Raw genomic sequence first — 14826 nt, forward strand, 5'->3', positions numbered from 1 at the left:
ATGATCTTGGGTTAAGTTCCTATGCCTTCCGCTCCTAACAGGCCGGTCTTTTGGGTAGAATTGGTTCGGTGCTTAACACCTCAGCAATAATTTGATGTTAAAAATATTTTTCACAATGGAGACTTGGAAGAAAAAGTCTACATGGAGCTACCACCAGGAGTTAAAAGTAGTTCTTTGTGTTAAGGTGATGTTTGTAAATTGAAGAAGTCATTGTATGGGCTGAAACAGTCACCTAGAGCATGGTTTGGGAGATTGTCAGCCACAATGAAGGAGTTTTCTATAAGCAAAGTAACTCAGATCATACTTTGTTTATAAAACACAAAGAAGGAAAAGTAACAACTTTAATTGTGTATGTTGATGATATAGCCTTGACAGGAGATGACCTATGTGCAATGCAAACTTTACAGGAGTATTTAGCCACTAAATTCAAAATGAAGGATCTTGGACAACTCAAATATTTTTTTTTGGAATTGAGGTTGCAAGATTGAAACATGGAGTCTTCCTTTCACAACAAAAATATGTGTTGGATCTTCTAACAAAAACCAGAATGCTTGATTGTAAACTAGTAGAGATGCTCATGGAAATGATTGATAATCTCGAAATTATCCCATATCAAACCCCAGCAGACAAAGGGTGTTATCAGTGATTAGTTGGAAGATTAATCTACCTACTACACACAAGGCCAGATGTCGCATATGCAGTGAGCATTGTGAGTCAATTCATGCAAGCACCAAGTGAAGAACATAAAGAAGCGGTGTATCGGATATTGAGATACTTAAAGAGTGCTCTAGGAAAAGGTTTGTTATTCTAAAAAAAAAAAGGTATCTCTAAGATTGAAGGATATACAGATTCTGATTGGGCAGGTGATCAGACAACCAGAAGATCTACGTCTGGTTACTTTACTTTTGGGGAAGGAAATCTTGACACTTGGAAAAGCAAAAAACTGAAGGTAGTATCAAGATCAAGTGCTGAAGCTCAATTTTGATGCATGGCTCATGGTGTATATGAGAATTTATAAATAAGAAATATACTATGGGACTTAGGGATTGAATATGCTAAACCTATGAATCTCCACTGTGGTACCATCGTAATTGCAAAAAATCCTATTCAACATGATCACACTAAACATGTTGAAATTGATCGTCATTTCATCAAGGAGAACCTCGATGCAAAGAGTTGTAGGATTAGAGTAATTTTAGGAAACAATTTGTTTCCCTGATTGGTTTCCCTGATTTTAGGATCTAAATTGGACCTAAGTTTAGGTTGAAAGTGTATGTTAAATAACCTCTATTTGAGAGAAGAATATATCGGAAAATCATTCTTTGAAACCTTTCTTTGGTGTCACTCTGTTTGACAAAATCTTCAGTAATGTTGGTGCAAAACATTCAGGAAGTTAAGGATTTTTTTGCTACAAGAAACATTTCAACTGCCCTCTGCTACTTATGTCAATTTCTATTTCTAAAAAAATCTGATTTCAAAGATTATTTTTTTATTTTCAAACTAAACTCAAAGATCTTTCTAGTGGTATAAAATTTGCTATATGAAACATACGGTAAGAGAGTGAAGTATCATAATGGTAAATTAGTTAGTAGTTAAGTAGCTCGAGAAGAAGATGGATTGTATTAAACAAGAATTGGAACACTTTTTCCGATAATGGATGATCTTCTTCACCGGTTGCTTTTCTATGGTGTCACCCACAATGAATACTAAATGCTTGTTGTCGTCAATCCTCAAATTGGACAATGGGATGAGCAAAAGCGGTGCATATGTGAACCTTTTGTAGCAAGAAGGGAAGCGTTGACGATTGTGATCCCCATCCAGCTGAGACTGTTATGAACTCGATAATGAGCCGTGTCACTCAGTGGCACCGTGGCTGAGTCACTGAGTACTATGTTTCTTAGTTTTATATTACTGCATTTTATATAAGTTTAGGAGTAAATATGCCACAAGGGCATTCTTTTAATTTTCCCCTTAAATTTTGGTTGGCGTCAAGCTTATGTAGGAGGAAAGATGGATGGTGTGTTGTCATAGGCAACCAAAAATAAAACCTATAATCCTAAAAATATATGTAGTAGTGCGAGTAAGGATCGATCCCACGAAGAGTGATTAGTCTACTTTTTTGCTCCGTGAACAAGGATGGGGGGGTTTTAGTATAACGAAAACACTTTTAAAAAAACAACTTAGAAACAATTCAAATTAAAAGAATCGAAATCAATCAAGAAAACAAACCTTGGTCTAAGTCAACATCCGTATAACGAAAACACTTTTAAAAAAACAACTTAGAAACAATTCAAATTAAAAGAATCGAAATCAATCAAGAGAACAAACCTTGGTCTATGTCAACATCCACCATCGAAATTCCACAATTGATCATTGATACAAGCATATATCAATTCACACTTGAATATTCATCGTTGGAACTATCTTCCTATCTCTCCTTTTGTAGTTAATTAGAAAATAAGCGATCCAATTAACCCTAACTACTAAACAACCCAAGTCAAGCGCTAAAGGTTTAATCTAGCAGCAGCTTTAAGAATTAGAGAGATCGATGAAGCTAAACAACACAAGCACAAGCGGCTGCATTTAATTTATTCCAACGTTCTTCTCAAGATCTAATAATTTTTTACGCAGAAAATCATCAAATCTCGATTGCTTCACAGGTTAGAGAGATCAAACAATTACGGATTTGACATCTAACCTAGCAGTAGATTGCAACGAGTAATAAACTAGTAGGCCTCCTAGAGATTAAACGAGACAATCATGAACAAAAATTTCAGAAGAACATCAGATACTCAAAACATAAATTAAATGATGAAAATAAATCATATCTCACTATTGTATGGATACTGAGGCTTCAGCTTCCTTGACCAAGTCTGAAAGTTTAGCCACGTAGGGCCATGAAGAAATCTGAAGAAAAAAACTAGAGAAAAGAGAGGAAAAGCTAGAGAAGATAAAATGAGGTCTGGGGCTCCGAAATCCTTTTTTTCCTTTTATTCCCCTTCTTTCTCCCCGTTTAGGGTTTTTCTTTTCGTGCATCCGGTTTGGGTCACAATGCAGGTGCCGCGACTTCAAGCCCGATTTCAACCTAGACTCAACCATTATTATGCAAAATTCCGACATAAAAGTTATAGAACGTTTTCTTGTAATTCTATAGCATCTTGAATCATCTACATCTGAGCTCAGATGAGAGATTTATTCCTAGATTATGAATCAATGTTGAAACTGTCCAGAATCTCTCAATTAACTTCGTTTTGCACTTAGCGCTTCCATTCGCATCCTAAATCAAAATATACAAATAATGAATATATTTAGGCACCAAATAATTATAAAATCCTAAGCTTTAAGAGATAAAAATATGACATTTTGCATTCTCATCAAATTCCCCCACACTTAGCTTTTGCTCGTCCTCGGGCAAAACTCAAATTCACTTTCCCAAAAACACCAAGGTTGTAACGCCATCAACAAAAAACAACCAAACTCTTCAAAACTCATAACATATCATGAACAAACCTTCTTAAACAACTTAAAATTACTTAGTAAGCATTTTCATTCAAATATGGAGTAAACTAAATAAGTAGACCCTCACAGAAATAAACACTCTACTCTCATGTGGTTGAAGGGTATGTGTTTCTCTCAAATTGATTCCAATGAAAATGATCTACCATAGGCTTGCATATCTTCTCATTCTCCACCACTCACATCACATTCATAACACAAATCATAAGGAATTTTCAAGGGTTGTAACGGGGTTTAGGATCGAGGTGGGAAATATTTGGGAATGTAGCTCAAAAGCCATCAAAACTAGTGGAGCAAAAACGAATCAACTCAAGCTCGAATATATTAGACATGTAAAACCAATCCTTCCACTCAGCATCTTCTTCAATTTGTATCTATCTCGTATAAATAGACCCCTTTCTTGGAATTTTAGGAGGAATTATGGACACTGACAGTTTGTAACTATAAAAGCCATTCCCTCCATCACTTCCTTTCTTCTTTTCTTTTTCTCTTCACTTTTTTTTTTTTACTAACAATGGAACTCATGAATTTAGGATAAAAACATGTTCCATTTCACATCTTATTGCCATTCCACAAATCCAGACACCCCCACACTTATTTCTTGCACACCCACACGAACCATAGTGATGAACAATGCTCCACTATCTCTATGGCTTGGGTAAAGGTTTTTTTTTTTTAGGTTTAAAGCTTGTAACATGGGTTCACACAAAAAAAAACAATAAAGCTCAAAGGGGTTCAACAAAAGGAAAAAAATTAATTACAAGGTAGGGTATTTGGCTTATGTAACTTATAACAAAGAGGGCCTTAATCATGTTCATGCATGCATGTGTCAATGTGACCTCAAAGAGAATCAAAGCAAGTTCCAGAGAAACAAATCCATGGAAGAATATCTCTCATGAAAGAAAATAGTGAGATTGATATGGATGTGTCAATCTAAAGGCTCAAAATCTCACCTACTTTTGTCTACCAAATTTAGTCACTACCATCCTCAAAGAAAATAACTAGACTAATTCATTCTCAGTTGGAAGATTACTTATTCAATCATATTATGAATATTTCAAAAGCCTAATTTAATCTTGCTCATGACATACACAATCAAGAAATCATTAAAAACCACAAAAACAAAGAAATGTTATTTTCGAATTTTTTTTAAATAGAATTGAAACACAACCTAAATCCCCTCCCCCACACTTAGAACTTACATTGTCCCTAATGTAAGGTGAAATGCAAAGAGAGGGCACAAATAAACAAAATATAAATGCGAAAATAAAGAGAAAAATGAACAAACTCCCCTTGGGTTGCTTCCCAAGCAGCGCCTTTGTTTATTGTCATTGGCTCGACTCAATGCTTCAGTAATTATGGGTCATCTCACACATAGTATTTCGCATCACTCTTGACCTTATCTCTTTGAGCCCTAGACAAACCAGGAGGTAACATATTAGTAACCAAATAATTTACAATATTCGCATACCAAGGTAATGTCACACTTGCGGAGAGTAATTTCTCATCAGGAAAAGTTTCCTACAAATGAGGTTCATCCTGCACGTGCTTTTGTTCTTGTGGTGCTCTAAGTTTACTAAAGATGATCACTGGTAACGTTCCTCCATCTCCATGGAACTCTTACTTGAGGTGACTGTGGATAGGCTTCAAATCTGGAGTAGGAGCCTGCAAAACAGAGGGTAAAGGCCTCTCATTAGAAACTGGTAACACAATATAAAGAACGTTACCTGACTGTTGTGACTGTGGAATATCATTCAATGCTGCAAAAGTTTCCTGCAAATGAGAACTCGAGGCTAACACCTCATTCTCTTTCTCAATATGCTTACTAGTGGCCACTTCTAATTCATCTTTTTTATCAAAGTTGAAAAACTTCCTGGTCGAAAGAATCAATCACATCAATTGAATAAACAGGATTATCATCACCAAGATATTTTATGGCATCATAAATGTTAAACTTAAAATTTTCACCATCAAATTCCATGGTAAGTGTGCCACTATGAACATCTATCTTAGTCTTGGATGTCTTTAAGAATGGTCTTCCTAACAAAATAGGAGTAGTTTGGTCACCATTTTCCATATCAAGCACATAGAAATCAGCAAGAAAAAATCAAATCATTAACTTGCACAAGTACATCCTCAGCTACACCCTTAGGATAGGCAATAGATATGTCAGCAAATTGAATCACAACACCAGTTTTATTCAATGGTCCAAGTTTCAAAGAAGCATATATAGAATATGGCATGACATTAATTGAATCTCTTAAATCTATCATGGCCTTCTCAAATCTGATGTTACCTAACGTACAAGAGATAGTAAACATACTTGGATCTTTGTAGTTCACGGGGAGTTTTCTTTGAATAATTGCAGAAACATTCTCCCCTACTCTCACCTTCTCACATCCTTTAAGTTTTTGTTTCATTTTAATTGTGCACAGTTCTTTCAGGAATTTAGCATAATGAGCCACTTGTTTAATAACATTTAAAAATGGAATATTTACCTCACATCTACGGAAAATCTCATATAAATCTTTATTTTGCTCATCTTTTCTAGAATCTACCAAAGCCTGAGGAAAAGGAGGAACTGGTTTATAGTCAGAAAGAGGTGGAAACTTACGCTTAGGTACATCATCATCATTAGGAACGTTCATGTCTACAATGACATTTTTCTCCTTTTCTTGCTTCGACGATGCAGGGGTTTCCTTTACCGGAATCTCAACCTCTTTACCACTTCTCAAAAAGATTGCACTGGCATTTTCTCTTGGATTTACTACCATTTGAGAGGGTAATTTCTCAAAACTTTGTGCCTCTAGCCGACTAAATCTCAACCTCTTTACCACTTCTCAAAAAGATTGCACTGGCATTTTCTCTTGGATTTACTACCATTTGAGAGGGTAATTTCTCAAAACTTTGTGCCTCTAGCCGACTAATTTCAGTTGCCATCTGACCCATCTGATTGTCCAAACTTTGAATATTGTCCCTTGTCTCCTATTGAAATTGAAAATTATTAGTCATAAGAGATTTAACAATATCTTCTAAAGACATACCAAAATTGGAAGTTTGGCCCGGTTGTTGTCTAGGGGGATATGGCTGCCTATATTGCTGGTAACTTGGGTGATTTTGAGTCACAAGCTGATTAACTTGTGGATTCCCATAGCTAAAGTTGGGATGATCCCTCCATCCCATGTTATACGTGTTCGAATAGGGATCATACTTCCTTTGCGGTTGTCCAAGAAAACCACCCGCTGCATTCACTTGCTCAATGTGCTCCTCTTGAAGAGTTGGACATATATCGGTTGGATGCCCTACTACTGAACAAATCCCACAAGCCTTCGTTGTTTGCATATTACCTACAACTATTTGATGAACAATAGAAGTTAGACTCACAATTTGTTGTTCAAGGGAGGAAATATTTACCTCATTAACATTCTTAGATGGAAGGTCGAGCCTTGTGCCGAATTGTTGAGAATTGGCAACCATATTTGCAATCAAGTTTCTCACAGCCTCAGGAGTTTTATCCACCATAGCTCCTCCACTAGAAGCATCAATCATGCTCCTATTAGTGGGTAGAAGGCCCTCATAGAAATACTGGATAAGAAGTTGCTGGCTAATTTGATGATGGGGACAATTTGCACATAATTTCTTGAAACGTTCCCAATATTCATGTAGGGACTCTCCGTTATGCTACCTTATACCACAAATTTCTTTCCGAATGTTGGCCGCCCTTGAAGCTGGGAAATATTTCTCCAAAAACAATCTCTTCATCTCATCCCATGTGGTGATACTCCCAGAGGGTAGATAATAGAGCCAATCCTTAGCTAAATCCTTCGAAGAAAATGGAAAGGCTCATAATTTAATTTTTTCTTTTGTCACCCCCGTGGGTTTCATACTCGTGCATACCACATGAAACTCCTTTAGATGCTTGTGAGGATCTTCACCTACAACACCATGAAAATTGGGCAAGAGTTGTATTAGTCCAGATTTTAATTCAAATGTAGTAGTAGCATCTAAAGTAGGGAACGTTATGCATAAGGGTTGTTGATTCAAATCAGGGGCTGCAAGCTCTTTCAAAGTTCCATTTCCAGCCATGACTTCCTCCTCCTCTAAATCAGGTTCACTATCAAATGGGAGATCAAGAGCTAGATCGTTCTCTTCAGAATTCCTCTGAGATTCTCTCCTTAGCCTATGCAAAGTTCTCTCTATTTCTGGATCGTACTGCAAATCACCTTGATTAGAAGATTGAGAAACAATCATAAACTATCAAGGGACCTCTAATAAAACATGAAAAACAAATCAAGAAAAATCTAGAATAACGAAAACAAATAAAAACTCTAAAAATCCTAGAAAATAGTGAAATTTGGCTTCAGAGTCAGAATTCTGCCAAAACCGTAACAAGGAAAAACTAACGATTTTTTTTAAAAAAAAAATTCTAGAATGAAATAATGATCACAAAAAGCACAAAAATCATAAAAGTTATATAAAGTTTTCTTGTAATTCTATAGCATATTTAATCATCTCCATCCGATCTCGGATGAGAGAGTTATTCCCAGATTACGAATCAATGTCAAAACTGTCCAGAATCGCCCAATTAACTTCCTTTCGCACTCAGCACTTCCATTCGCATCCTAAATCAAAATATAAAAATAATGAGTATATTTAGGCACCAAATAATTATAAAAACCCAAGCATTAAGAAATAAAAATATGACATTTTGCATTCTCATCAATGGAATATGAAGAGGCAAGTATTATTTTGGCCCAAAAAAAGGACCCCGAGTTCTCCTTGATGAGCTCAGGGTTAGAGTTTCCCATTAACGAGTTCTAGGGTTGGTGTTCCTCTCATTGAGCTCTGGTTATCCCCATTTATCTCTTCTTCTCCCCTTCCCTTTTCTGATTTACTGAGCTCACGCACAAAACAACAAAACTGAACACGTACACTAGTTTCAGGTGTTTTTGTTCAAGTTTTAGTTGAGCATAGCTAGGGATTATAGTCATGTTCCAACGAGCATAGCAGTGTGTTGTTGTTCTGTTTAACCGAACATACCAGTGGGTCGCTGCCTAGTTTTTGTCAAGTATAGCAGGGTGTTTGTTAAACACCTAGCCAATACTACTGAAAAGACCGGCTTGGTAGGCAGCGAAAAGACCGGCTTGGCCCCAAGATCATAACAATACTCTCACCGTTATGTTATAGACTCCATAGCATCCCGAGTTATCAACAAACGTAGGAATTAAATTATGCTATTTTCCTTTGCATGTATGTTGAATTAGGTTTGGTTTGGTTTGAATGTAATTTTGCGCGAACCATGTGACCCATGGGTCTAAGTTGTATTTTCGTCCCCAAACCTATTTATTGGGACAAAGAGCTGAATGAAGATTAAGCATTGAATCATTTAGTTTTAGCCAGGTCAGATTCTCCCTCAGAGGTCTAGGTCGAGCCTCCTCAAGGCTCAATCCATTTCCATCATTACACGTTCCAAGAACAGAAGTTCTCTTCCAGCGTCAACATCCAATATGGAGGGAAGAGATGGAAGAAGGGTGACAAGATCCATGGCCCTGGAAGATCCCAGCATCTTGGTATCAGATAGGTCCACCCTTGGGGATTCCTCTACCCCAGAGGATTTACATCGATGGATTGAGAAAAATAGTCAGAGAACAGAGGCTCAATATCAATCCATTGACGAGGTTCATCAGACCACTGCTGACTTGCATTCAGCCATGGATGCATCAATCTAGCTCCTCCTCTTGCGATAAGAGGACAGTGGGCTTTGAGCACCGTCGCCGGGAAGCTATACACCACCGGCAGAGCACCACACACCACAGCTGCACCACCCACATCCCCCATTGGGACCTCACGCTACTGCCCCTAATTCGGTTCCCAGGTATGTGAAATTGGACTTTCCTACATTTGATGGGTCTAAGGACCCCTTGATCTGGTTACACCAATGTGACCAGTTCTTTTACCATAAAAAAACACCGACAGATGATCGGGTCCAGTTGGCCACATTCCATATGCTCGATGAAGGGCTTCTATGGTTCCACCAATTCAAAAATGAACATTTGGTTCCAGATTTGGGATGTATTTAAACAATCTTGCATGATGAGGTTTGGTCCTCCAGCCAGTAGCAATCCGTTGGGCGAATTGGTGAAATTGAAACAGACGGGCACAATTGAAGTGTACCAAAAGACCTTCCAGGAACGCTTGGCCAGAGCCAGTACCAATGTCACGCCCTCCCAGTATGTTAACCTCTTTACTGCTGGCTTGACAGAGGCCCTACGTCTGGAGGTTGAATTACATGAACCTAGAGATTTGGACCAGCTATCAACTTGGCGAGGACCATTGATACTAACAGCGAGTTCTGAAGGAATCCATAGTCCGCAGAGGGCGACTACCACTGCACCCTCACCCTATTCAGAGCCTCCACGTCCTGGACACAATGCAGCTCCACGTGCAGAAAGTTCTTCCTCCATGCCACCAGTACCATACATAAAAAAAAAATTGAATAGACACACCTCTGCCACCGCTACATGAGGGTCGGGTCCTTTCTACTCCAGAACAGGTGTTGCAGGCTCGCCGCATTCAGGGCGATTGGGAGGTTCTAGTGCAGTGGGCTGATACTGACCCCATTGACACTACATGGGAGCCCTTAGCCGCTTTCATGGCTCTCTACCCCTCTTTCAAGCTTGCGGACAAGCTCTTTCTCCAGGAGGGGGGGTGATGTTATGGACTCCATAGCATCCCGAGTTATCAACAGACGTAGGAATTAAATTATGTTATTTCCCTTTGCATGTATGTTGAATTTGGTTTGTTTTGGTTTGAATGTAATTTTGCATGAACCATGTGACCCATGGGTCTGAGTTGTAATTTCGCCGCCAAACCTATTTATTGGGACAAAGAGCTGAATGAAGATTAAGTATTGAATCATTTAGTTTTAGCTAGGTCGGATTCTCCCTCAGAGGTCCAGGTCGAGCCTCCACAAGGCTCAATCCATTTCCACCATTACACGTTCCAAGAATAGGAGTTCTCTTCCAGTGTCAACAACCAATCTGGAGGGAAGAGAGGGAAGAAGGGTGACAAGATCCATGGCCCGGGAAGATGTTATGGTCCCAGATCTGACACAATGATTCGTAGGGAGGAAGAAGGGGAAAACGGAAATCAAGCCAAAGGGAAGCTTGAAAACCCTAGAGCTCATTGAGGAGAACTCTAAGCGTGTTTAACCTAAAATTAACCTAAACTCAATGCTTGTTGTTCTCATTACTCTTACCCCTTAAATAGGGTTCACCCTGCTAGGGTTTAAGATAACATATTACAAAAATACCCCTATAAATAAAATATTCCAAAAATACCCATGTACCCTAAAACAAAAATAAATAAAGTAAATTAAATAAAAAAACTAAAATAATAATGTTATTGCGTGCATAATATTATACCCCCCCTAGAAGAACGAGCTTGTCCTCAAGCTCGAAAGTAGGGTCTGTATGCCGATGTTTCCACCTATACCCAAATAGCATCCGCAATCGCTATGTGCGCCCTCTGGATGCCCAAAACTGAAGCATTCCCTCTAGAAACATTTTTTTATGGTCGACTATAGGGATACGTGCCGAATGTCACTACATCTCCTCAAGCAGCATCTCTGCCCTCCCACAGTTCTAGACTGGTGTGAAACAGCCCCTCACAGCGGCCCCCCATTGGCTAGGTTGCATTGCCTACCCTTTGCCAGCCTGGCAGCAACAAAATCATAACTAGCCCCCTGGGATGGAGAAGACTCAGCAGCCCTAACCCCCTCCATTTGCTGCACCTTGAAACACTCAGTTTCCGGAAACCATCACTGATAACAGATTCAACATAAGCAGTAGATTCAGCATCACTGGAATGATACTGCCCGTGGCCAGCACTCTGGGTTAGTGCCTTGATTGCATGCCAATAGCCCTCTGTATCCTAAAGAAGGATCGCGGCTGGGCTGGCTAGTAGCAGTGTATGCTGTACTGCCACAACACTCAACTGGGTTAAGAGAGCCTTTGCGGGGTGTAAAGAACTCAATGGAGTGGAACTTCCTCTCTGCCCAAAAACTCTGTCATACTGCTTGCCTAAATATGAACCGATTAGGTGTGTTGTTTCCCACTGGTGTGCACCGAACTGGACGACAGTAATCACTGCAGCATGTCCCTGAGTCGCATCAGCTATAGATGCACTCTGTGATTCATTTCCATTTTTGTCTACATATTCCAGGTGATGCTCATCTGCATCACTTCGACCCAGTGTTATTTTTTTTTGCTGACCCCATTGCGGCAATGCCACCACAACAGCAATTTGCAGGCCACTGTCCACGGCAGGTGTGCATGAAGCTATCAATTTTTTATGCAATTCCATGACCCATCCATGGTTCTGTCTTTGTACACAATATTGAACTGCATTATATTTTTCAGGTTGTCGTTGCTGCTGGGGTGCCCTTATCTGCACTTTAGTAGCAGCAGCAATATGAGATAGCAGCATGATCTTGGGCTCAAGAGCTCCACTAATGGTACATGCAGTAAAAACCGACATTATTTTTGTTGCTATCCCTGTTGGGGCCATAACAACAGATAATTGTGCACCATACATCACTGCAGCGACTACTTTCTGAATAATCAGCACTGGTTGCAGCAGTGGCACTGCTGGCAACATTGGTTTCTGCAGTGCCACAGCAGCAGCACAAAAAAATTGAGGGAAGGACCCAAGGGCTGCAAACCCAGCAGCTTCCTCTTCTCTCCTCGCCTTCCCAACCCACTTTGCATTTATATTAACCAACCCATTGGATACAAAAACTCTAGATTGAAAACCATGCGGTATCGTATAATTATGTAGCAACCTGCCCAAGAAAAAATCAATGGGTGGGGCACACATAGGAGGGACACAAGAAACTGTGATAGGACTCATCACCAGCTGTTTTGCCATCTCCACAAGCTTGGCAACATACACACCCTTGTTCTCATCTTCACCATATGCATACAGCCAGTCTTCCACATGCTGGCGATGTGCAGAAACTGCCTCCTTAGCCGACGCAGTTACCAAGTCATGATACTTGTCATGAAGCTTGTGTCGCATGTCATAAACATAAGCTGCAACAGCATTCTTCTTTTCATTGGTGGCGTCCGTCACTCTGTCTTGCAAAGCCATCTCACCTTCCTTTTCTACAGCCTTTTGAACATCTCTGGGCTGCATTGCACCATGTACCAACTCTGCAACAGGTATTGTTGTTTTCTTCACCTTCGTATTTTGGGCTTCCACCTTAGTAGCAGTTTCCCATCTGAACAGGCTTGACTCTAGGGTCGGGAACCCCATTTTCTGTTCCACCTGTGGCAGCAACTCGAGCATCATGCATATTTACATCATTTTCATTTCCACCTGCGGCTGGAAATACAACAGTGCTCTGCACATTGTCTCCAGTGCCATTTTGTGAATCAGGACCAGAACCTTTCCAGAACAGAGCAATTGAATACGGAAAACACTCATTGACCTGAACGTCTCTGACTTTAAAAGTTGGACTAAGAATAGCCCATTGAAGTGCACACCCTCGGGCAACACACTCACTAGCAAGCACAGTACGCCTTGGGTCCTTTCCAAAAATTTTGGCAGTTATCCTAATAATCTCTGGAATATGATATCCTGCACCTACTACTTCCACAGAATTTATGTTTCCAGCAGTACGTCCAGCTTCCAACAAGGCCTTTTCAAGCGGGCCCTTACCCCGCACCACAGCTAGAGCAGCATCTGCTGCTCTCTCAAATTTAACATGTTTATCATGCAGGAGCATCCCATTAAGCACAAACATATACGGGACATTCACACTGCTGGTGATCTCGGTAATAGAAAAATTAAACAGCCTCAACGTGTCAATTGAATGCTGGTGATCTCGGTAATAGAAAAATTAAACAGCCTTAGCGTGTCAATTGAACCCACGCACAGTGAGTGCTCATCAACAGCAAAACATAACCCTCCAAAAAAAAAATTCGGCAGTCCCCATAAAATTATTTCTATGAATCCCGGCATCCCCAGAAAAACTACATGTCAAAATTCATACACCCAAGCCCAAATACCTTCAATTGGGTACTGTTTCTCTGCGTCCCGGAATAGAGAACCGTCGTCCCCAATTTTCGAGCAGCGTTGTTGCTGTTCAGCCCCTTTTAGCCACATCAACGTCATGAAGGACTCATCTTGACCTAAATTTCGAGGGTGTTTCCGAAGCTTACCTCCAATTTTGTTGAAGATGGTTCCCCGCTGGGCTTCCGAGGGCGAGGTTGAGCGGAAATTTGTCCGATGGAGCCGATGGAGTCTCCCCCTTCTCCGGTGGTGAACAGCAGCCCTTGGAGGCTTTGCCGCATGGAGATTTTCCAAGATAGAGGGCTCTCGCATGGAGATTTTCCAAGATAGAGGGCTCTCGGAAACACATCCCGGTCATAAGAAGCGTCAGAAATATTACCTTCTTTTGTTCGGCAAGGAGTTTTGCTTGCCGTGAGCCTCGTTGGTGTCATTTTGGAATTGTTGGGTCCCCTTGTACTGCTCAGGATTGTTGCCCATGGTGTCCCCGCTCGGAGATAGCCATTGTCCCCAATTTTGGAATTGAGGTCGCACTCAAATCGTCTAGTGCCGACGATTTTGGAATTTCTCCTGTTCGGATCTGTACTATCTCCCCGCTGTTCGGCTTTGGATTTGCCTGCGTCTTCGGTTGGGAAAGACATACGGCGTCCATTGGGACAGGATTTGATGTCGAACTCCATTCTGGATTTTTCGACAAAGGGTGTGTTGAATACCATTCCGTTTTTTGAATTTCTAAATCCCCAAATTTGAAGGTCGCCGCCACCGGAGATACAGAGAGACCTCTAATTGCTTTCTTCTCCTACCTGTCTGAGCCAGTGTCTCAAGCGACTGTGGCATCGAGATCCCTCTTAATCGCAGAAATTTCAATTGCAGCAATTTCAACGGAAGATTCATACCATGAGTGTATTTCTCCCATTTCTCTACATGCTTTTTCCATTGAATCACATACCTTATCCCGAACAATCCATTGTCCTGGGGAAAATGAATAGCTCATTGTGTTCCTGCTCTGATACCAATTGTTATGGTCCTAGATCTGACACAATGATTCGTAAGGAGGAAGAAGGGGAAAACGAAAATTAAGCCAAAGGGAAGTTTGAAAACCCTAGAGCTCATTGAGGAGAACTCTAAGCCTGTTTAACCTAAAATTAACTTAAAATCAATACTTGTTGTTCTCATTACTCTTACCCCTTAAATAGGGTTCACCCTGTTAGGGTTTAAGATAACATATTACAAAAATAC

General features: G+C 40.2%; 1 protein-coding gene across 2 annotated transcripts; it reads right to left on the bottom strand.

Annotated features, from left to right (window-relative positions):
- Positions 1 to 8058: 8058 nt before the first annotated feature.
- Positions 8059 to 13929, bottom strand: LOC137956744 (uncharacterized). 2 transcript variants are annotated; one of them, XR_011113264.1, is made up of 2 exons: positions 10941 to 13929; positions 8059 to 8138 (listed from the first exon to the last, which is right to left on the bottom strand). XR_011113264.1 is itself a non-coding variant. In XM_068804348.1 (2 exons), the coding sequence occupies exon 2, from the start codon at positions 12865 to 12867 to the stop codon at positions 11449 to 11451; it is 1419 nt and encodes a 472-aa protein (XP_068660449.1). In that variant the 5' UTR covers positions 12868 to 13670; positions 13740 to 13929; the 3' UTR covers positions 10747 to 11448. The 2 variants fall into 2 exon arrangements, 1 of the variants encoding a protein (XP_068660449.1); XM_068804348.1 differs by lacking the exon at positions 8059 to 8138 and having other exon boundaries at positions 10747 to 13670; positions 13740 to 13929.
- Between the last annotated feature and the right edge of the window lie 897 nt (positions 13930 to 14826).

The sequence above is a fragment of the Aristolochia californica genome, unplaced genomic scaffold, assembly GCF_029961685.1.
Source record: "Aristolochia californica isolate CCGP_79_NKW_82.1479 unplaced genomic scaffold, dmAriCali1.0.hap1 SCAF_2, whole genome shotgun sequence".
NCBI lineage: Eukaryota > Viridiplantae > Streptophyta > Magnoliopsida > Piperales > Aristolochiaceae > Aristolochia > Aristolochia californica.